Raw genomic sequence first — 22564 nt, 5'->3', positions numbered from 1 at the left:
ACAATTTCAAATTCTTATGTTTTGCTGCTGAATCTTCAGTATTTGACACATTTACCTACAAATAACTGAATACCTGTCTTGACAGCTACATCTTGAAAGATTAAATATGCCATTTGTTAAAATTATCAGGTCAGATACTTTACATATGACACTGAGAACACTAATGGCATACTGACTTCCTTGTATGTATAACAACTGCTTTTATTGTGGAGCTTTTGATCTGTTTAGATGATGTCACCACTGAATTTAATTAAGTTTTTGTAATCAAAAACATAGCCTACAGTTAGAACTCCGACTTGCATTTCAGAAAATCTCACATGACATTTTTATTCAACTGCTCGGTATGGATGCTTTTAATTACATGGATAATTAAACAGTGATTTTCAGAATGCCATCTCCTCTTTACCATGGAACAGCATCTCTCTGTATTCATGAACAAAAAGGTGACTTTCCCCAGAGGAAAGTGCAGGCAGGCAGCACATCTGTGCCCGTTCTGTCACCCTGCACAAATGCCCAGGTTGCTGGGAGCACCGTGGCCATCTGCTCCAGCAGTGCAGCCTCCCCTGCTCTGCTCACCTGAGCTCACCTGCTGCAGGCTGCCAGCAGCCAGTTCACTGCACAGCCACCTTCCTCTCGTCACCACTACTCTGCTCAGCCTCCATCTGCTCCATTTTCTACTCTTTTCCATTTTTCCTTTAGGAACTCTTTCAAGAAACAAAAGTGCCTGCAAGTCTCTCACAACCAACACTTCTCTTCCTGAAGAAGTTGCCCCTAGAAGCACAAGAAGGGATTGCCAACACCAGACAATCTCCTCTCCTACTCCATTATCTTCTCCTCTCACCAATGTTCAACTAGTCAGTACAGCACAAAATGTCACCAGGGTCAGTTCTGGAACAGGATTTCAGTCCTTCACCAGTTCTCAGGTATAATTTCCATGGTCAACAGTCTTTCTCTTCAAGTGAGAGAAGGAATGAGAAGCACAGAAAATCACTTCCCATGAAAGCATCCAGCTCATCAGCTTCTATATGTCCTCCAAGGCCAAGGAAAACTTTCTTCACCCAGTGAAACCCAAAGTTCCTTTCTCAGAACTCTGAAGACAAGTGTTTCAGAAAAGCATGGTCAACATGCTGCAGACAGCACACAGGCAGAGAAAATGAAGCACCAAATTGAAAATAATTTGGCTAAGACAACATCAGCAAATGAGAGTGATATTTTCACATGAAGGGAGGGAGCTCAAAAGCCTAATTAAAACAAACATGAAATGAACTGCAAGAAAAGTCACATCAACTGTTAAATGTGTTTTGTGAGCTCTAAGCAGAAGGTCCAAGTATTTGCAGGGTAAAAAGGGAAGACAGATAATTATCTGTGACAAAAGAAAAAGGTAGAAAATTTAAAGACAGATCATTTTGAATGCAACCAGCATTTTCATGGAAGACAATCCTGAAGAAAGGAAAGTTTGACAATTCATGATGCAGTCAAGATTGAGTAGGGCTTGAATTCATTGAGCAGAATAGTAGTTGCACTAAACAGAAGATGAAATCACAAGTAAAAATGAGATTTGGTGCCACCATAAGATCCCAATCAACATTTTAAAATTAACCTCTGTATTTTAATTTCTTTTTTTTAACAATCAAGATGCTAGCTATTTAAAAGTTAAATTAGGATAACACTACAGAAAGGTAATGTGTATTTCTGGAAGATTCCATTCAAATGCTGTGATTCAATTGCAAGGAGGACATACTGAAGCACACAAACTTTAATGAGTTGTTTTTCCTCTAGGAAAAACACTTTGCAATGTGTAAAACAGCCACACTGTTGGTGCTGACTTAAGCCCAAAGTGGACATTCATGTATGAGGACCTTTTAGGATGACTTCTTTTTAAATTATTAGTACATTTAGGCAAATGTCTTGCCAGTTCTGTTCCGTTTCCCATGCTGCAGCACACATGGGGAGCAATGCAATGCATGAACATTCCAGCAGTGAGCCATGCAATGGTAGACATGCTTTCCTTACTCAGCTGCACAGTTCTGGGGCTGGAGGCAGCTACATTTCAATTGCACTGTACATGAGGACATCACCATTGTTCAACTGCATTTTGGGGAAAAATGCAAATACTTCCATTTCTACTGCCTTAATCTACTCCTTCACTAAAGTATTTCTGCATACTAAGAAAAAAATTCCAGATTTAATATTGATCATGAAGTGAAGATAAAAACCTTGCAAAGCATAATTAACAGTTCCCAAAGACAGTCTAGTTCATAGTTCATAACATTCACTGCCTAAGCTTGAATAATTCTCCAGTAATTTGTACATTTAGTTGGACCATGCTTAAAGCACTGGATTCCTTCCAGCACACGCTAAAGGACTTTGGATTTTCTTTAAGATGAACTCATGCAGGAACATCACTCCTCTCAGAACTTAAATCACCACTTTCATTACCATTTCATCACCATTATAACACAAACTTCTCCTCACTGAAGTTTATAATGTCTCAGGCAAGGCATTTGCATAATAATTGCATGTCATTGTCATCTTAATTTTTGAAATTTAACTCTGCAGAGGTGATTTCCAAGGTTAACAAGTCAATTGTACTGCTTGCAGTCTATGCTTAAAGATTCCTTAGCCAGACACCAACATAATCTTTACTTATTTCTATATTTGCCACAGTCAACTTTTAACACACACAAAGCATTGCTGGTGTATTTTATAACTAATTAGTACAAAAGTTCAACTGCAGAAAATAAACTGCAGCTCTTCACTACTTGAAATTTTATTTCTCTACCCCAAAAATGTTTGTGTACCCAGTCTTCAATTTCCTTACACTTCTTGCACCCCAAAGAAGACAGACCTCAAAAATTCTGCATGAAGGGTTAATCAATCAATTAAATTACAGAGAATAATCGACATCAATGAAAAGTCAAAACATTTTTTCTATTCAAAATGTAATTTGGAACTGGATTTAAGACCATCCTTTCACTACAGGAGTCTAGCACATACATCACTACTGAAACCACAAAGAAACTTTGGGTACCAAAAATTCTGAAGATGAATTGCACAGAAATATGCTCAGGTTCCATCCATGACTCTACATCACTGGATTTGCAATTTCTTATGGCTTCCAAGAAAGGACCAAGTTTTGACATTGCCCAGCAAGGCAAATGCAAACCAACTGCTCAGATGCAGCTGCAAGCATTCACAAGTGTGTTAGCAAGTACACATTTATTTCTTCCTACCACTCTGAGATAAATCCAGACCAAAAAATTCAAGTTTTAAGCTTGAAAAGCCCAAGACTGCGAGCCAAGCTCCTTCCTCAGGTGAGAACTTACGGATTTGGCAGTAGCAGAAATGTACTGGACAACCATCTCACGTTTGGTGCTCAGGTCTTTGTCTCGTAAAGGAGCTTTACGTTCCTCGTTCAGGTTCATGTCCTCCTGCAAAGAACCACAGCACACAACATCAGGAACACATCTCAGGGTTTTCAGTAGTCTTTGTTCTTTTTAAGCTACTTTTGTTAAACATTTAATTTTCAAACAAACAAGTGACTTTTTCCAGTTTATCTGTGTGTGTTTGACTTTGCCCTGATTTTCTCCTTTAATTCTGTCATCTCAAGTGTTCATTGCTTTTGAGACTTACCCAAAATCTAAACTGAATCAAAGGGAGTTAACATTTGGAAAATTTGGCTCAAGAAGTAAATCTAGAGGACAAGTACAACAATTCTACATCTCAAGTTGATGCAGAAGTGCCAACTCTTGACATGTTGCTGTGTTTTTAGTGAAATCTTATCACAGTGGACACCATTCCTGCACTATCTAATCAGAGGGCTGTTATTACATGGATTAGTAGCTTGTGGAAGGGATAGAGCTGAAACTGTTCCAATTGATGTACTTAAAATAAGCCTAAAAGTCAAAATGCTCTGCTAGATTAAATCTATTAAGACATTTCTTTTAACTTGATAACTGATTAAATACAATGCAGTCATTACCAGTCATGACTCTGGCTTGCCATTAAAAGTCAAAGGAATTTCAGACTGGCACCTAAGAGCAGTCAATGCTCTGTAATCACTACTGGAGAACAGCCTTGTCACTGAACTTAAGCGTCTGTGAGACAGACCCATTGTCTGCTTCAATTACCGTTACTTGGAAAAGTTAAAAACTAATCCCTTAACAAGCCAATCAAGCAAGAGTTAATTAACACTTATCCAATCCTTCAAAAGACATTCACAGCTCCACAGAACAGAGCAGAGCTACCCAGTGGAACAGGACACTTCTCCCCATAGCACATCTTACCATCATTTTCTCAAAGAGATCCATAACTTCTTTCTCTGATAAGTTCATGCAGCGCTCATCCACAAGTGCCTGGGCATGTGGGATCTCACTGATGGAAGGCTGGGAGTCAATAGGATGCTGAATGAGAGGCTTCTCTTTCTTCACAGCTGATTTCCTGAAGCTTGTGATTCTGTCACGCTGCAAAGACATTCCAAAATAAGCAGAAATAGAAAGAGAGAAAAGCAGCCAATTGGATGGCAGCAATGCACATGTTTTTAGTTAATTCAAGCATCAGAGTTAAACTGAACTGTAAGTAAAAGTACTCTAATATTTAGAGATTACTTTGCACAGAAAGACAATAACATATAAGGTAAACTCATGACAGGTCACATGCAAAAGGGATTTAAATAATTTGCACTGATCCAAAAGGGCACCAGCTAGGTTAAACTGCTAGCATTTCAAAATCTTCAGCTCATCTTCTCCCATTACTAATTATCCTGACAATGAATAAATATGGTACCACAAAGGCAATGTCCACTGTTCCTTCACCTGAAGGGCTATAGGATAACTAAAAAGGGCAGCGTGGGGAAGGAGGTACTCACAAGTTCATCAGGCTTATAAAACATCCTGCTGAAGTAAAAGAAAGTTTGTAGAGGAATTAATGCTCCAAGCATAGCTCAGAACCCCTTGGAGAGTTTTTGAGGAGGAACTCGTGGAATTAGTGCTGAGCTTGAGAAAGGCAGGTGGAGGGTGGCTCCCACAGCAGCCCCCAGGGTTAAACACACGGCCAGGCACTGCCAGGGCTCTCGGGTTAGGGCTGACACCAAGCCCCACTCCTGGGCTGGAAGCATGCTCAGTTACTGGGTTAATGTTGGAAATAACCAGCACCTTCCTTATAAGGCCATTTCTGTCGTGTTTATAACATAGAACTCTATTCTGGAGAAAGTCCGAATTCTTTTATTTAATATCTGTCTTTATTTTTATATATATATACATATACATGTTCAATTTGAGAACATCATGCATACAGCAATTTTTCTCAAAGAACTGATTGCATCCACAAATACTCCTGTATTCGTTTCAGACACTCAACAGCCTTATGAAGATGTGCTTTCATCTAACAGCAGCTTATGTAGGGTTACCAGGATCACTCAGAGCAGTCACTGTCATCTCCACCAGAACTTGTCAACCAAAATTTATATTGGCTGCAACAAAATGACCTCTCTGAGGTGTGAAGTGTCTGATGGAGACAGACTTTGTTTGCAAAAATTGATTCATTTTAGATTAATGAGTCCAGAGTGGAGACACTAGAGTGAGAGCTGTGGAGTATGGAGAAGAAAGATTATATTTCTGTTGCTTTGTTTCTTTTTATTAATTTTTGTTGTTCATTGTTTTTGTTGTTATTGTTGACATCCAAGGACATTACCTTACATCTCTGAAGGAAAGTGTCCCTAGATAAGCTGCATTCCCTTTGAACTTCTTTTGAACTTTTTTTGAGGTTTTGTTCCTTAGATATTTTTATATTTGTGGACAGAAGCACAATACCTATAAGGATACCGTTAATGTCTTTGACAAAGTAAGAACATAACTTTAATCCATTTTCTACTTCATTAGAATAGTTTAAATTACACTTTTGGAAACTAAAATTAGGGCATAGCCTGGTGAAAAGCCAAGGATATGACAGTGCCTGAAATGCAGTTTTATATTGACCATTCAACAGTCACAAAAAGTCATTTAAGATCCAATTGCACCACATTTCATCTGTTTCAAGTGTAACTTATTAACACCAAATTTGTTCAATTAGATTGCACCGGTGAGATCACTGGAAAGACACAAAGGAATCTTCTGTGTGATTTCCAGGCACCATTTCCTCATTTCAGATGTGCAGACAATCATTAACTAAAGAACCAGTCTGCCTTTATTTTGTGTATATATATAATACAAGGCGGTAATTTTAATGAAATCAATTTTCTGAAAAAAATACTTTGGAATCAGTTTCAAAGTATTCAGCTTTATCAAGTTAATGCTGCTGAACACACACTTGTTCCTTGGCATTCAGTGGACATTTATTACCCAAAATGGTTCCACTTGAATCATGTGGCAACCAGCTTTGAAGAGCCACTGAAGACCATTTACTGGTAAAGAGAAGGTCAAGAGAAATAACACTTCAACTGTTGAGCAACAGTTTCAACATAGCCACAGTATTACTAAAGTATTTCAAATGTGCTTAGGGAAGTTTCTCCAAATAGAAATCATGATTAATCTTCTTCAACTGAAGCCACAAATTAAGATCTTTAGGAATAGGCACTCAATTTTCTGCCATCCAATGCTTCATATCCTTATAAGAATGTTATTTTGTCCACAACGTTGAGTAAAGTAGCATGCAGCGTGGAGTTACCATTGCAAATTAAGATGCTACAAAGACCTTACCACATCATCTGCCAAAGTTTTTATTTGAATATTCTATTAAAAAAAACAAAAAACAACACACACAAATCAAAGAAAAAAAGACAGCGTTACCTACTGCTTCAGAATAAAGGAGTCTATTTCATGTAATTGAACATTAAAAAGCATTTGAAATTTCACTAAGTGTTCTAAAAACCTGCAGGCAAATGGACACAGAATGCCCATTTTTTTTCTGTGAAAAAGCAAGCCTGCATCCCATTGCACCCTATCCTCCGGGTATGGAATCGATGCCCCTGAAGCCTCAGAGCTGCAGCAGCCCCAGTGCTGCCCAAAGGAGCAGCCAGGGCTCCCAGCAGGGTTTCCAAAACAAACACAGACAGTGCAGGGCCGGCCGTGCGTCAGCAGCACCGCGGGGCTGTGAGCTCAGGGCTCTGCACTGCCCGCACCTCCTGCAGCCTCCTGCCAGCTGCTGCTGGCCACTGAGGCACCGGCCGGGAGAGGAACTGGCTCAAGTCACTCAAGTGATGATGCACAAACCTCCCTCCCTCCCTCCTCACTTCTTCCTAAGCAGGAAAATCCTGCTGACAACCATCACCAGCGTTACGTTCTTATTCATGGCCAAAAACCTGCACATATTGCACACCAATATCAACAGGCATTATCGAGGAAGCATTTGGTTCAGGAACTTTGCTCCTTTCATGACTGCTTTTTGACACAAGGCAGTCATGAAAGGAGCTCAGGTCTAGACCTCATGGGGGGAGAGAATTTGAGAAGCATTCAGAAATCCGTGGGACAGTGGAGAGGACAAACCTCAGCTCACAGGTCAGTCCTCACTCATTCCCTCCCAGCAGGATCATGTAGCCAATCAAAAGTACAAAAGCAAGAAACTCTTGATGGTTGAGATATAAAGACAATGTAATAACTGATGGGAATAAAGAAAATAAAGAAACAAAAAAAGCCATTGTTTGGCATCAGCAGGGCAATGCATACCCAGCTTCTGAGCACCTGATGATTTGGAAAAACTGCTCCTCCCCACCCTGCAGCCCTGCCTTGACTGCTCAGCATGATGTAAAACGTTTTGGAATGTCTTTGGTCACTGTGGATGAGCTGTCCCAGCTGTGTCCCCACCTCCAGGCCACCCCCCCTGCTCCTGGAGGGAGCTCACAAGAAGCAGAAATCCTGGAGACTGGGAAGGGCTGTTCAGCAAAAGCTGCAGCACTGGGGGGGTTCTTTCTGTCCGTGCTGTTTTGGTCACAAACCTAGGACACAGCACCAGATGGGCTGTTCTGAACCAGCTCGACCTGAGCCTGACAGACATCTGCACATCCAGGTGTTGACAGCAGCCTTTCATCTCAAGGCCCTTCCTTACACCTCTCCTGTATTCCCCTCACCTGGGCTTAGTATGGAATTTATCATCTTGAAAGCAAAACTAAGATGTCCACTTAGCACTCTGGTAAATAAACCTTTCAATTGAGACTGGAGAGAAAAACGAAGTAAAGCCTGAGCCTGTTTTTAATAGAGACAGCCAGGCAAGCAAGAAGTTCTGAAACTCCATATACATTTTAGGAGCTACTTGTACGAGAACATTTTTTCCCCTTCTCATTGAAGTACTGTCAATCTCTGCCAGAAGCTGGAACAGGATCATCTACCCCATCTCTACACTTACACTGCATTTGTCACTCAAACTGCTCTGGGCAAAGTACAGAATACTAAAACAAGATAGCACGCTGCATTTCTTCAGGCCCTGCAAGCACTCTTCCCAGATTCCCTTCTGGTGCACAGCTCCACTGCTGCCAGCAGCCACTCGAGATAAGCAGCACATCTAACAGGTAGCAGAGACACCGCAAGGAGCTGCAGGCAAAGTCAAGGCACTTCTGTAGCCACAGATCCTCACACCATTTTGATAATCTCTTGTGCTAACAAAGAAATGGCACTTCCAGGCTGATTTCAGAACATAACCCAAAAGTAGTTTAGCACTCTAGAAGGAAATTTAAGATATTGTAGATTCTGTAGTCCTCTAGCATTATTCTTTCTGCCATCTATGAGACAGCCAGAGCAACACAAGACAGAAAGATCTGTACCTTCCTGGCTTGTTAAAGACACTGAGTCCCTGTTTGCAGGAGCAGCCCAAGGGAAAAGGCTTCACAAAAACCTCTGGGGAAACATTTGCAGATAAAGGATACCAAATTAACCTTTATATCTAAAATACATATACAATTTAAGACAGCTGCAGATCATCTCCCTCCCCTAGTTATAATGTCAACACAAACCACAGAATTTCTTCAGCATCTATACCAGAGAACTATTTCCTACTGACTTAGTTCTGGACTTAGAAGATTTAAGTGATAGAGCTTCTCCCTTTCAAACACAGCCTTGCCAGTCCATCAACAGTTAATATCATTTTCTAGTCACTCTTCCCAGTCTTAGTCTACTCTGTGCATCTGGCTACTTTTATAAGCACAGACAGATGATGACAGTAAATCACCCAAAAATAACAGCATATACTAATGCACCTGCACCAGACAATTCTTTATCTCAAAAGGTTTCAGCCAAGCTAATATTCAGAGTAATTGAAATCTTGCACATGAAAACAGGAGAAAGATATTTGTGGATCACTACATTTCCTGATGCAAAAATCACTGCTTCCTCATGCAAACAATGCAGGCTACAACAGCAACGATGTCACACTCACAGAACTCAATTACTTGAGGTGATTGCATCAACTTTTAATACAAAACTCACAGCAAGTCTACTTGTTTATACCTTTTCCTAACTTGTGCTTTAATAAAACCTTCCAAATCACTTCAGCTGGCCGTGAGTTGTACACTGAGGTACATTTACATGGATTGATTATATTTAAGTATTACTTTCCCATGTGCTTAATTGTTATGCTCAGGAGTCTCACTCTCACCACAAAAATCCAATCAGCAGTAACTCCCAGATCACCACGTGCAGAATGAACAATGATCAGCTGGGGAGCTTCTAAACCTTTCAGCAATTTTCCCTCCACTGCCCAGGCAAACTGTGGTGCTCTGGAACACCCATTCCTGCAGCCCCCACTGCTCCCAGCAAAGCTCATTTTCTAGGGGTAGCAACCAGAAACTTGACCTTCTCTCAACTTTCACGGGGTTTTTTGTTGTTTTCTTGGGTTTTTTTTTAACTGTGCTGATACTGCTGTTTTCTAAAGTTTACCTCGACTTCAACACCTGCAAAAGCCATGGTAAAAGCTCCACTCAAGGACAGGAGCTTTTTAATTTGCATACAAGCAGGAAAGGAATAACTTCCCATATGAGCACCTGAACCCAGGGAGTTGAAAGGGACAAACCCCAACCTGGTTAATATTTGAAGTACAAAAAGTTGTCTGCATCTTGAATCTTAGTCACAAAATAGAACTCACTCCTACAACCTCTGTTCTTCAGTTCAGAGGATGAATAATATTCCCATTAGACAATTTAACCATCTGTTAACATATTCAGTTTTGGAATTCAATCTGAAAAGGCACCTAGGAAATGGTGAAAAGATATCCAAGCTATAAAGCTGATGTGCAGAAACCAGGACTACACACTCATTTAGGCCTTTCAAGATCTTTATTCATGATGAAGTATACCTGACATTTTGTGAATTATATTTTTACTAATTTTATTACTAGTGTTTGCTTTAGCATAATATTTTTCACGCTTTGAGGAGCATTCACCACGCTTTCAGAAAAACCTTGAAATGACTGTTGTAATCCATCTGCTTTCTCCAAAACACTTGAATTGAGCAATACCAATGGTTTTGTTACTATTGTTGTACATTTACATTTGGGCTATATGACACCATATGGAAAAAATCTTGTTTGCCTTGCAGCTGCTTGCTTCACAAACCCCTTGAATGTGCATTATTCAACGTTTTAAATTAAGGCCCAACCTAGAGCTGAGCATGGAGGGAAGCACGGGCTGCCAAAACGCAGATGGACAACTGCTGGCATCCCTGAGTCGGGGCAGGATGGCACCACCTCCCCAAGGGAAGCTGCCAGCTTTGCCCAGTTTCTCCAGTTTCTCCCCAGGAAAATGACCATCCACGAATGAGCAATGCTCCAGAAATAAGTTTGATAATTCCTCGTGCTAAATAAAGCCCGAGGGTGAGCCAGGCTGGTAAATCATTAACAGCAGAGGGCAGCAATCCTTAATCACCTGCTGGGAGATGCCTCAGCACTGCTCCCACACAGGAGGGGAGGGAACAGATGCCAGAGGATGGAGATCATATCAGACACTCCCCTCACAAATGCCAAGGGCTGAGTTTTGTAAAGAAGCAAATTAATTCAGAAATTGAAAAAAAAAAATAAAATCACTGTAAACAAACAGTCAATTACATCAGCTCTGTAACTGAAGATACAAAAGGAGTTGAGGAAGACACCTGACCTAGCTTTTTTTTAATATATATATATAGAATTTGAAGCTCAAACTGCCATCACTGTTTTGAAAAGTTTGTTTCAGACAATGGTTTCTTGCTGCTCATTGATAAGTAAGCTTTAAAATCCAGAAGAACATTATAAGCTTTTTACCAAAAGCTGCAGTTCCACGTCAGTCTAAGCCAACAAAATTGCTGGGTGTGAGACACAGGGCAAGGGTGGCAGCAGGACACTCCAATCAGGTTAGGCTGATCTGAGAAACATCTGCCAGTGCACAGGCAAATGAAGGCAGTCCTGGCATTTTCCAGAGCCACAGCTGGAATCCAAACACTTCTCATGAAGCCTCCAGAGCAGCTGAATCAGACAAGGGTCCACAGCCCTGCTGCACAAGTGCAGAGCTCCCCAGGCCACAGCCAGCAGCTGGGTCCTGCTCTGCTCCCTGCATGACAGGACTGCTTGGGCACCCAGGAAAAGTGCAGGGGCAGCATGCTTTTCACTAGAGACAGCATCAGTCTCATGACAACAACACAGGCTCTCCTCAGAATGCTCCACAGCTTCTACATTCCTCACTTCAAACTAGCAACAGAGTTTGCTGTGAAACTCCTGCAGATTAGACTGTGGAAAGAGCCAAGTTGCTTTCCTGCAAAGGAGAACCACAGTCAGCACTGGATCTCTGCTTGCTTTTCAAAAATGTGGTTCACTTGAGCTTGGAGTTTTTAGCAAACTTGGCTTTTGCTTTTTTGGTATATTATGATGGTGAAGCGCTTTTGAAATATTCTAGAACAGTTAAACTGGAAAAACAATGTCAAAACAGTTCCTGACATAGTAAGTGCAGACTGTATCTCAATTTTATGCTGAGATACAAGCAGTGGGATCGAGCTCTTTGCTCCCACCCCAGGGGGAGCACACAGCAGTTTTCTGGCAGCAATACCTGATGTGCACTGAATTGCTGCTCCCCTTTGGCCCCTGCTCTGGCCCTCCTGGGGGCAGGTGCTCACTGAGACCCTCTGGGCAGCTGCTGGGACTGAGTGGGAGCTGTTCACAGCCCTGAGTGGCTCAGTGCAGGGCAGTGAGAGCAGGCCTCCTTTTATCCTCCTCACTCTCTCAAGAGATGCCTTTTCATCATGACAAGAGTCACCTTTGCTCTGACTGAACTGCAATCCTGGTTTTTACCCTTTTAACCACAATCACACACCTTGAACCTGAAATTATTCTTTTGTTGTAACCTAAGTATTTTCTCTCAAGAGGAACAACTTGACTTGACAGAGTTGGTTTGAAATTATCTTAAAAATTGAAGCAGAAACTGCCTTGAGAAATTTCTTCACTCTAATTCTTAGACACTTTTTTTTCATTTCAGCTTACTTGCTTCCTCTATGACAGTGTAGACAGGACAGCCCAATGGCCCTGCAAGGGAGAGGCTCAGCTTCCCTAAACTTTTCTTACTCTTCTATGCAGAGATGGATTTGCTAAGATTTTTCACTGCATGCTGGTGGTTGTGTAGAACATTTCTTGCTCTTGTGGGCACAGTAAACACTGAAATAAGTGTCAGACTCCATTTGGATTTTCCCACAAAACCATTTGAGAAGTTAAACTGGCAGAATGCATCTGTTGGGAGAGGACTGACACTGAAAGCAGAACACCCACAGCAAGCTGCAGGAGCTTCACTGGATACTGGGCAGTTCCTGGAGAATGGAATAGATTGCCTTTGATAGGCTTTGAGAAAGTGGGAACATGTGTATCTGCTTTGTTTGGGTTGTTTTGTAAGTAGTAAGAAACTCCAACCAACCAAACCACAGCCCACAAACAAGCTGGCAGCAGAAGGGGGGCAGCGAGCCAAAGGAGCTGGAATTCCTTGGGAAGAACATTCATTTGGTGTGTACTCAGCAGACTTGGAGCATGGTCACAGGGATCATGTCAACAACTTCTTAGAATAACATTGTCTGTCTTCCAAGACAGACCTACAAGTAAAGAGCAAGTACTTAATCAGAGCAGTATTTGATCTCTGCATTACAATAAGCTGGTGCTAAAGCCACTTTTTTCTCCCTTAATAATAAACGCTGTGATACTAAAACTTGGAAAAATGAGTAGTGCTGCTGCCATAGCAGGGAACCCTGGCTTTTCCTCACAGAACTGAGATTCAAGGTTAAACAATTTCCACAGGCATGGACCACAATACACCTCAACAGGCCAAGAATATTGGGTTGAACAATGCACAGCTCCTGTGTCACACTCCAGGTCTTCCTGTTCTCTTCCCTATTCTTTTCTGTTTGCAACAGCATCCTCAGAAGATGATTTGTCCTTTGGGGAAGTAGGAAATGAAACACCACGTGAACAGAGAGCAATTACATTGTACTTCATAATGAGGAATCCCATGGTATCACTTGACTTCAGTACAGGTGAGGGTCCCTATTAAGAAGAAACTGGAGTTCAGGACAATTAGAGAAACTTGTCATAGATTATGGAGAAACTGTTATTTTCTGTTAAAGGACATAAACCATCTTGGGGTTTTTTTTTTGCTTATCTTAAGTGTTCAATGTGCTTTGGCTCTTCCTGAACACTTACATGAATCTTATAAAGGTTTTTCATGGAACAATTCTTTTGAAATATCAAATATTAACTGATGGGAATACTGCTTATCTTAGAAGGCATTCAGGAATTAGTCTGAATCAGAGAACACTATAAACTAACCTTAATGGATTTAGGAAGCCTGTCCTATCCACCCAAGCTTTGTCTGAAGTTCAAATATGAATGCATATTAAAAATTCAAATTGCCTTTCTGGTTTTCAGGCAGAAGCTTCCCCAAACCCTTCTGCTGCACTCTTCCCCTTTCTAGTTTGGGAACACCTCCACCAAGCTACAATAAACGGGAGGATGAAAACCAAACTCAGTGCTGTGAATTTGTTACTGTGCAATTCCCTTCAGTGGGCACAAACCAGATAAAGTCAGAGTGCAGCTCCCAGGAGGGGCAGGGCCAGCCTGCAGGGTGGCAGTGGGCTCAGCTCCTGTGGCAGCTGTGGAACTGGGCCATCCTTGAGGCTGGCACAAAAATTCAAACATCCATGGCACCAGTGCATATTCTCAGCCTGGTGTGCTGTTATCTGCTTCCTTTATGGAAATTCCTCCCTGTTCTAATACAACTGGGACACACAACCACTCCAACTCTTAATAACTGTCAAGTTCTCATCTACTCCTGTACTCACACAATTACAAATGCAAACATCCAGCTCAGCTCCATTATGAAACCAAAGTGCTTCAGAAGTTGCTCAAATTTAATAGACAAAAATAATTCACAGCAAGAGAAAGAACATGAAGAACCAAAATGCAGACAAGGAAGCAGAAAACTTTCTACTGCACAAGAATTAACAGCTTGTATTCTGTTATTAGGGGCTAGAATCTAATGAATCTCATGTTGGCTTTGTATTTGCTCCTGACAAAGCTACACTCATTAAAAACACTGAACCACAGGCACCCTTAAAGGCCATTATAAAACCATCATTAGCTCCTACCATATTAAGAAGGAGTAATGAAGTGCAGAACTAACATTTCTCATGACCAAGTACTTCTTTAGGCTTGTTCCAGCATCCCTGAGCCCAAACTGCATTTATACAGAGCCACCTGTGAACACATAACCAACTAATTGTGACAAAAAGGTCACAAAAAGGGGACATTGAAGGTCTGAGGTTATTTCCTCTCACCTTCATGCCTGCACACATAGCATGGAGCAGTTTGTTCATGTGACTTCAGCCAGGACAAAGTTATTAATGTTTGACCAGCTAATCCCTGAGCCAAGAACCAGGCTGTGTCCCTCAAAGCAACCTGCACCCACCAATCCTGCAATTCCCTCAGCCTTTGGAACCTAAAACTTCCTGGCAAAAGAGCAACAGTCCTGCAGCACCAGGGGATGGGATTCTACAGCACTATCCCCCAAATATTTTAATTTTTTTATTTAGACACTTGCTCTAAACTGCAAGGTAGCAACACTCAAAGGTCCACAGTCCTCAAGCAAGTCCTTCTGTATTTATTCCGACTCAAAGGGACAAACTAAATGTGTCAACGGGGTCTTGTTATAAAAAGAAAAGTTCATATTTCCACTATAAGTAGGGCAGCAGTAAGTGTGTTAATATACATTTACACACACACAAAAATCACTAAGGAACGTAAGGCAGTTCCTTTTCCAATGACATTGTTTTCAATCAGTCACTTTTACACTTACATTTTTCAGCCTTGGAAACAAGTTTAAACTGTTGCAAACTGAAAAGATTCCTAGTAACACTCTGCAAAGGACACGAGCGGTCAGCAGACACATCAGGCATTCACCATATCCATCCTTTTCCCCAATACCCTCCTGTCTCCAAGGATTTTCCCTGAGGATCACTCAGAGGAAGGGAGCCTGACAAGGAACACCACAAGCACCACCTCGACAGGGCCCTTCCCTCGGTCTCCCCAGGGTTTGCTGTTGGCACGGGAGGAGCCTGTATCCATTAGAAACTCCTCAGAACAATCCTGCCTTACACAACACACAAGGTGTGGTGGCATTACACTCTGCCCTGCACCTTCAGGCCAAATATCACCACACCCAGGTGAACCAAAAACCTTCAGGAGCTGGAGCAAACCATAAAATCCCCATGTGTGGCTTGTTCCGGAATTTTCAAGGTATTTCTCCATTTCTATAAATCAGAAGAGTCCATGATTCAGATCGTGATGTACATCACAATATCATTCCACTGCCACAGCAGATCCTTCTCAGATCTGTGCTGCTATCACACCATGTACAGGTGGTCAGGAGAGGAGGGCAGAAAAGCAGCCACAATTCCATGGAACTGGTGGATGAACTTTAGACAAATTCATCCAACAGGAGGAGTTATCATGTGCCATAATTCCAGTGCCATAATTCCAAATAAACAGAGAAGAGCAAATAGTACAGGAGTGGTTCTGACAGGTTCATTTTGTGACCTTGTCTGTCCCACTGCCACACAAAACTGATGTCAGCAGAGCACCAAGGGCAGCAGGGAGAGAGCTGGAGCCACACTGCTCCCTAAAAAAGCCAATTCTTGACCTGGCACCCCTTCCTCCCATGCAATTTATTGTTACCAGGTAGAACAGACTTGCCTTGCAGGCTGTGTTAGAGCTGTCACACAACATCCCACCCATCTACCTGGGAGGAAGGCACAGGTGCAGGTGGGAATCCTTGGGCTGCTCACTACTCCAAGGCTGCAGCAAAAAGCCACCTCACTCACAAGATCTGAAGATCAGTTTGATACAAAACCAATATGCAAGTTTAAGACAAATTATATTTGTCTACCTGCAGCTTTATCAATTGCTACACACATACTAAAGAAAGTTTTTCAATTGTTTCAATCTCCCAAAATGATCTGCTCTACCACCATAGCTGATTTTAAGAAAAAAACCCTTATTTCCTCCTAAACAAAGTTACAGCATTATTGGGGAGGTTTTTTTGTAAGGAATAATGATATAAAAGCTTCAAGCAACTGCTAAAACTATTCATTTGAGTAATCTAACTTCTTGTGCTTCAAGGTTGAACAAGCAAACTGATGAAGAACAAACTGAAAGTGACAGTCACTCCAGCAGTAACTGACACTGCTTGTTGGACTCTGAATTTGGACAAGGATGAAAAGAACCAGAGGGATGTTATTAGCCATTACTGCTTTATTGTTTACTTCCAGAGAACTGCAATGATGCAGAAAACATGAAGTCATCTTGTGGCCCACTCCACGGGGAGAGGCAGATCTTTTCCTTCTGCTGGGTCACCAGCAATCCCAGTTCTGGGGCAGCAGCACCAAAGTTGATCCTGGAACACCTGGACATGCAGCACCATGCTGCCTGCAGTCTCAGACAGCACCACCTCCATCTGCTGTGCACACTGCCAGCTCTCACAGCTGCCTTTCACCCAGCCTGGCTGGAATCTGCTCTGTTTGCAAAGCTTCCTGTAAGGTACAGAAGTGCTCTACAGTTTTGTCTCACAAGGAGGAGTTCAGGAAGTTTAATGACCACAGATAGGCTTATCACTGTCTCTATCACCTCACTCACACGGTATCAACAGCAATTCCCATTAATTAACTCCAGCGTTTACCTAAACATCAGCACCGAGCCTGCCCTGCCCTCCACGTCAGCAGCAGTGCCTGACCAGGACAGCTCCAAGCAACAGAAGTTCCAGAAGACATTAATTTTACTCTTCAGTAATGCTTGTACCCTTGATAACTTCTGTCCTGGTATAGGGCAAATTTGGGAGAAAAACTGTGTGCTTCTTCCCCAGTCTTTGCTCTCAGAACCGGCCTTAGAGGTGCACAATTATTTCTGGGTTAGACAGACCAACGGGGATATGAGCATCATGAAGTCACCCCAGGACAGCCTCACTTGCTGGAATATCCTGACTTTGAGCTAATAAAACCAAGACTCTTTTAGAAAACAAGCATTTTGGTTTACTTCTTCCTCAAGCATACACTTGAAACAAGAACTCTCTGCAGGCATGCACAGATCTCACTCAGACACTGTGATTTCAAATGTAAGACATTTGATTCGATTGCCAAAAATCCCTGCTCGACCTGACTCATAGTTCACGTATGCAGTGCACAGATATCTAAAGGAGTCATGCAAGAAGAACACTGCCTTTTTTTTTTCCTTGGGTCCAGCAGCACCCAGTCTGTCTGACAGGGATTGACAGGCACAATTTCAATCACTCCTGCACTGATATGGGTGGTGCAGCACAGCTGGGAAACCTCTCCCAAGCACACTCAGCTTACTTTTGTTTTAAAGTGACTTCATAAAAGCTTTTATCCCGCTATTTGATGCCAGGTTATGGCACATTAGTCAGAATGTTGAGTTCCTAGCTTTGCTTAAAGCTCACATGGTTTAAAAGACTTCAGTGTTAAGCACAAACAATTTCTGCTTTTAAAACAATAAATGAGATCCTCCTTGGGTGAATCACCAAATCCACTTGCTCTCCAATTAAAGGAGCTCTCTCTTCCCCCTAACAATTTGCTTTTCAAGTTACACAACATCTTTCTCCTAATCTGATTTAAAAGGCCACATCACACTCAGAAGGCAGCCCCTTTCAGAAATGTGGTCTGTAGGAAGTGGAGAATCCTGCACTGAACAGCTCCCACACAGACCTGGAGGAACCTGGGGGTAAAGCAGTGAGTGTTAGCACGTCCTGGCCACCATGTGCTTCTGCTAATCCTGCAGAGACATGAGACATTAACTGGAATGAAAAACGCCACCAAAAACCACTGGTGACGTTGATTTCTAGTTAGGCAGTGCTCTACCACTCCCAGAGCACCCCAAATCCTGTTACAGCACCTCTTTTCAAGTGCTGACTCACAGAACCACAGATGTTTGAAAGGATCTCACGCTTTTCTCAGGGCAGCCCAAAAAGCAGCATCACCCACCAAGCTCACATGCTAAAGACTCTACCCAGGTTCAGAACTTGAAAACCTCCAACAGCAGTGATCTCAGTGTCTCTGACCAACAAATCCTTCATCACCCTTCAAATCAGCTTCCCCTTTTAGTCTCTACTCCAGCTCCTTTTCATGACCTCTGTCTCCCCTTCTTCTGCCATCAACTTTTGTCAAAAGTCTGGCTTCGACTTCTCAACCAAAGAGATGCTCAGCTTGGCAGGCCCTTGGTAAGCTCTGCCAAACCAGAGCTGCCACCCTCAAGCACTTCCCATTTCCGAGGTCCCTGACAGAATTATCAATTTCCCATGTGACTGAAGCGTGGAGGAGAGCAAAGAACATCTGAGTTAAGCATTAACCAACAGAGGAATCCCAGCAATCTCCCTGACAACCTTAATTTAGTATGTTTGCCCTAGCAGAACAGGCATGCTTTAAAACAAGCAAATTAGCACGTTGCCAAACCCATGAACTGCTCTCTGCCACCTCCTGCCAGCCTCTTCTCAGGGCTGACGGGAGATCAGATGATTGTGTGCCAAAACCATCTCGATTTTTTCTGCCCATTTCACTGTAAACAAAAATGACGACAAAAATACCAGGCACTTGTTCCAACCTCTAGCCCTTAAGCCAGGAAAAAAAAAAAAAAAGAGGGGGAAAAAAACCCCAAAACACCAACCCAGAGCTCCCTCAGCAGCAGTTGAGTCCAGGTGCTGTTAACACTGACACCAAACTTCACTACTTTACTACTACTGGAACTAAATTACCATTGTGCAGCTCAGTCACACTCAACAAATTGCATGAAACCTGAACACCTCTCCCAACTACCTAAAGCAGAAAATAAATGAATTAGTAGTCCTGACACAGCTCACCCTCAATTATTTGTGTGTGTATATGGTCAATTGTCTTACAGGGAAATACCTGAAGCATTGTTTTCCTTCCCAGCACAGATTCTCTCCCAACAGCCCAGTCCTGCTTCCTGTCCATCAGGAAAGGTGCCATTGATCAGGCTGCAGCCCTAAAAAAGCCCCACCAACCAAAGCACTGCACTTCTGCAGGCAGAGCAGCACTGCACACCTTTGAGTTTCAGATGAAGAGAAGAACAGGGAAATCAAAACCTTCCACCTTTCTATTTTAGTTTCCCTTCCCTCAGGATAACGACTTCAGTTCCTAGCCCTCTGTCACCTAGAGCCATTTTTATCATAAAACTATCATTCCTCTGGACTTCTTCCCAAGGATTTGCCTAATTTCAGCTCCTGTGCCAGGAACCAGAAATAATTTCTCCTCTGTGTGTAGCTGCACAGCCTCTCCCAGCAAGCCCTTGCTCAGCACTCCCCTGGATGTGTGAAGGAAGTTTGGGAGGAGGCACACTCCTGCCAGCTCCTGGAATTACACCCAACACATGACAGGGACTGCAGGTTGATTCATCTCTACAACTCCATCAGTTGGAAGTTACGAAGATGAACCGAGCAAATCTCCACACCCAGCTGTGAGAAACTTTGGATATGAGCTCAGTGACAACTCAGGCAGCACAAACAGCGTGGTTTCCTTGCCACAGGTCCCAAACTCATCTTTATCTTGCACAAAGAAGAGAACAGGGATGAGGTGTAGGTAAGAGTGCTCTCCCCGTGCCTGGGAACGCTGCCAGCCCAGCAGAACCAACTCCTCATTGCAATCAAAGCCAGCAAAACTCTGTAGGATCACTCTCGTGTATAATGGATGAAGCCTTTCCCTGATTGCAGAATTGTTTATCTCTTACAAACCCACAGTAATAATTGGTAAATCTGGCTGTCCAGTCACTTCCACTCAATTTAAAGCACACCTGAATCCCAGCCCTTTTTCTCCCTCAAAAGTAAATCTCTGTTCATGTCCAGAGTGAAAAAAATCTGCTTTCTTATTCAACCCACTCACTCAATTCCATCATCAAAGGCCAGTCACTCACCCCAGGGCAAAACCATCTTTCAGAAGGCTCTGATTTGAGCAATAGATCCCTGCTCTGATCCAGGGTGCTGCTGGACTGCAATCATCCACCCCCTCAAGAAACAAATGCATACTGCTGTGAATGAAGCCAAATATTAACATAATGTTCTTTTTTTCCACTCAATGGAACAATGAAAGTTTATTCTAGCAATTCTAAAATAAGTGAATAGACCATGCAATGGAAATAGTCATCCTGCTCAATCCAATTTTGAGCTCATTTCACTTTGATTTTTCAAATTATGTGTTTCTATCAGAACAGAGTTCTCTTCTGCTAGAGCAAAATTCAAATTTATGTTCACAGCTACCAAGAGAAGCACTTCCCTGAGTGATTTTTGAATCAGTTCCCTGCAGGAATCTTCAGGCAGGGAAAGTATCTTGATACTTGAGCAGGAAATCATAGGGGTAGTATAAACACACCCAAAGGTGCTGTTTATACAAAGTTTATCCTATGCAAGGAAACACGAGTTTGTTTCCAATAACACCATGAAACAAAACAAGACACCACATGTGCTTATCTTTTGCCAAGATACACTTGGTCAATTTTAATACAAGTGAAGTTAAGGTCATTCACGCTTCTGACTGCCATCCTCTGAAACAATTACAGCTTTCAGTAACCTTTCTATGCCTCAACGTTATATATTTACCAACTTCCCCAAACGCTAACTTCATGTTCAGCAACAAAAAAAAAAAAAAACCAAGACAACCCCAAAAAATCACAAAAACGAACAAAACAAGAAAAAGCCCCAAACAAACAACAAGAACCGAAACTGCAGTTGTCAGGCTGATTATCTAAAAGCTCTGTACTCACTGAAAGGAGCACGTGGTGGGAGAACTTCAATACTGACTTAGTTGTACCAGGGTCGGGGAAAGCCCTTGCAACAGGTGAAATGAAGTTTGTAACTTCAGTACTCTCTCCGAGGAGAGGACTCAGGGAGTTGTAAGTGTCTGCTACATTGCTGCTTTTGGAAATACAGCAAGAACTGAGCTAAGCGGGGTAGGTTCGACACGTGCAGCTGACAATTGTAAACAGTCAAAGGTAAACACTGTCACATTGCAGCTTTTGCTACCGCAACAAGTATGAACTGCGCTACAACCCTGCGATGCTGCCTTGAACTCTACCTGGATTTCGATTTATCAGGTCTGTCAGTGAAAAAATCCAAGAGCACAGCCATTATAAGCAAACCGCAGTCCTAAACAGGATTTACGTTCCAAAAAGCCATAAGCCACCACCCAGTTTCTGAGATTGTTTTGCCATGAAGTGAGAGGTTCCATTGGCAAGCACGTGGTTCGCATGGCGATCACCGCGATGGTTCTGGATGCTTCAGCGGGGCCGGCCGCACCCGGCTCCGGCCGCGGAGCGGGGCAGGGCTTGCGGGAGCAGCGCTGCCGCTGTCCCCGTCCCCTCCCGAGCGTGGGAACTCCGCCGCCGCCCGCGCTCAGCGCCCACCCCGGCACCGCCCGGAGCCCCCACGGCCCCGAGCAGCGGCACCGCGGCCCGGCCCTTCTGGGCTCTGCCTCCCCCGACCCCGCACGGAACCCCGGAGCGCGGAGCCGCCAGTCCCCGGGAAGGCTCCCACGCCCAGCGTTCCCCGCAGGGAGCGGCGCGTCCGCGCCCCCTCCTCCGGCTGCAGCCGCCGCTCGAGCCGGGGCCGTTCCCCGCCCGCCTCCCGGCGCGCTCACCAGCTTGGGCTTGTTCCGGCTCTCCTCTTCCGCGGCGCGCCCGCCGCGCTTCGCGTTCATCCTGCCGGAGCTCAGCGGCTCCTCGCCGCCCGCGCCCGGAGCCGCGTGTCCGTCCATGGCTCCGCGGGGCTGCCCCCGCCGGGCCGAGCCGAGCCGAGTCGAGCCGAGCGCTCACGGCCGCACCGGCCCCATGGGCCCCCCGCGCCCGCTCCGCCCGGGGCGGCTCCGCTGCTCCCCCGGCCCCGCCGCGCACGCGCACGGCCCGCCCGAGCCACCGCGCCTGAGCGGGCGGCGCGCGCCTGCGCCCTGCGGCAGCGGGCAGCAAATGGCGGAGCCGTGAGGGGAGCTCGGAACGCCCCCGGAGCGGGGAAGGGCCCGGCCGCCGCCACCCGGCCCGGGGTTATGGCACGGGGCGCTGGGAGAGGCCGGCACTG

The 22564-nt window shown here is 43.7% G+C and overlaps 1 protein-coding gene across 2 annotated transcripts in view; it reads right to left on the bottom strand.

Moving 5' to 3' along the window:
- Window positions 1–22338, bottom strand: part of DIAPH2 (diaphanous related formin 2) — a 172223-nt gene extending 149885 nt beyond the window's left edge. For both annotated transcript variants that reach the window (XM_054516303.1, XM_054516304.1), the window contains exons 1-4: window positions 22131–22338; window positions 6696–6728; window positions 4287–4463; window positions 3327–3431 (exon numbers count right to left, since the gene is read on the bottom strand). In XM_054516303.1, coding sequence (XP_054372278.1) covers window positions 3327–3431; window positions 4287–4463; window positions 6696–6728; window positions 22131–22247 — 432 coding nt within the window. In that variant the 5' untranslated portion in view covers window positions 22248–22338. The remainder of the gene's footprint in view (window positions 1–3326; window positions 3432–4286; window positions 4464–6695; window positions 6729–22130) is intronic.
- Between the last annotated feature and the right edge of the window lie 226 nt (window positions 22339–22564).

Source organism: Molothrus ater, chromosome 14, assembly GCF_012460135.2.
Source record: "Molothrus ater isolate BHLD 08-10-18 breed brown headed cowbird chromosome 14, BPBGC_Mater_1.1, whole genome shotgun sequence".
Lineage (NCBI taxonomy): Eukaryota > Metazoa > Chordata > Aves > Passeriformes > Icteridae > Molothrus > Molothrus ater.
The sequence above is the reverse complement of the archived record's forward strand: the minus strand, read 5'-3'. Positions and strand labels throughout refer to the sequence as shown.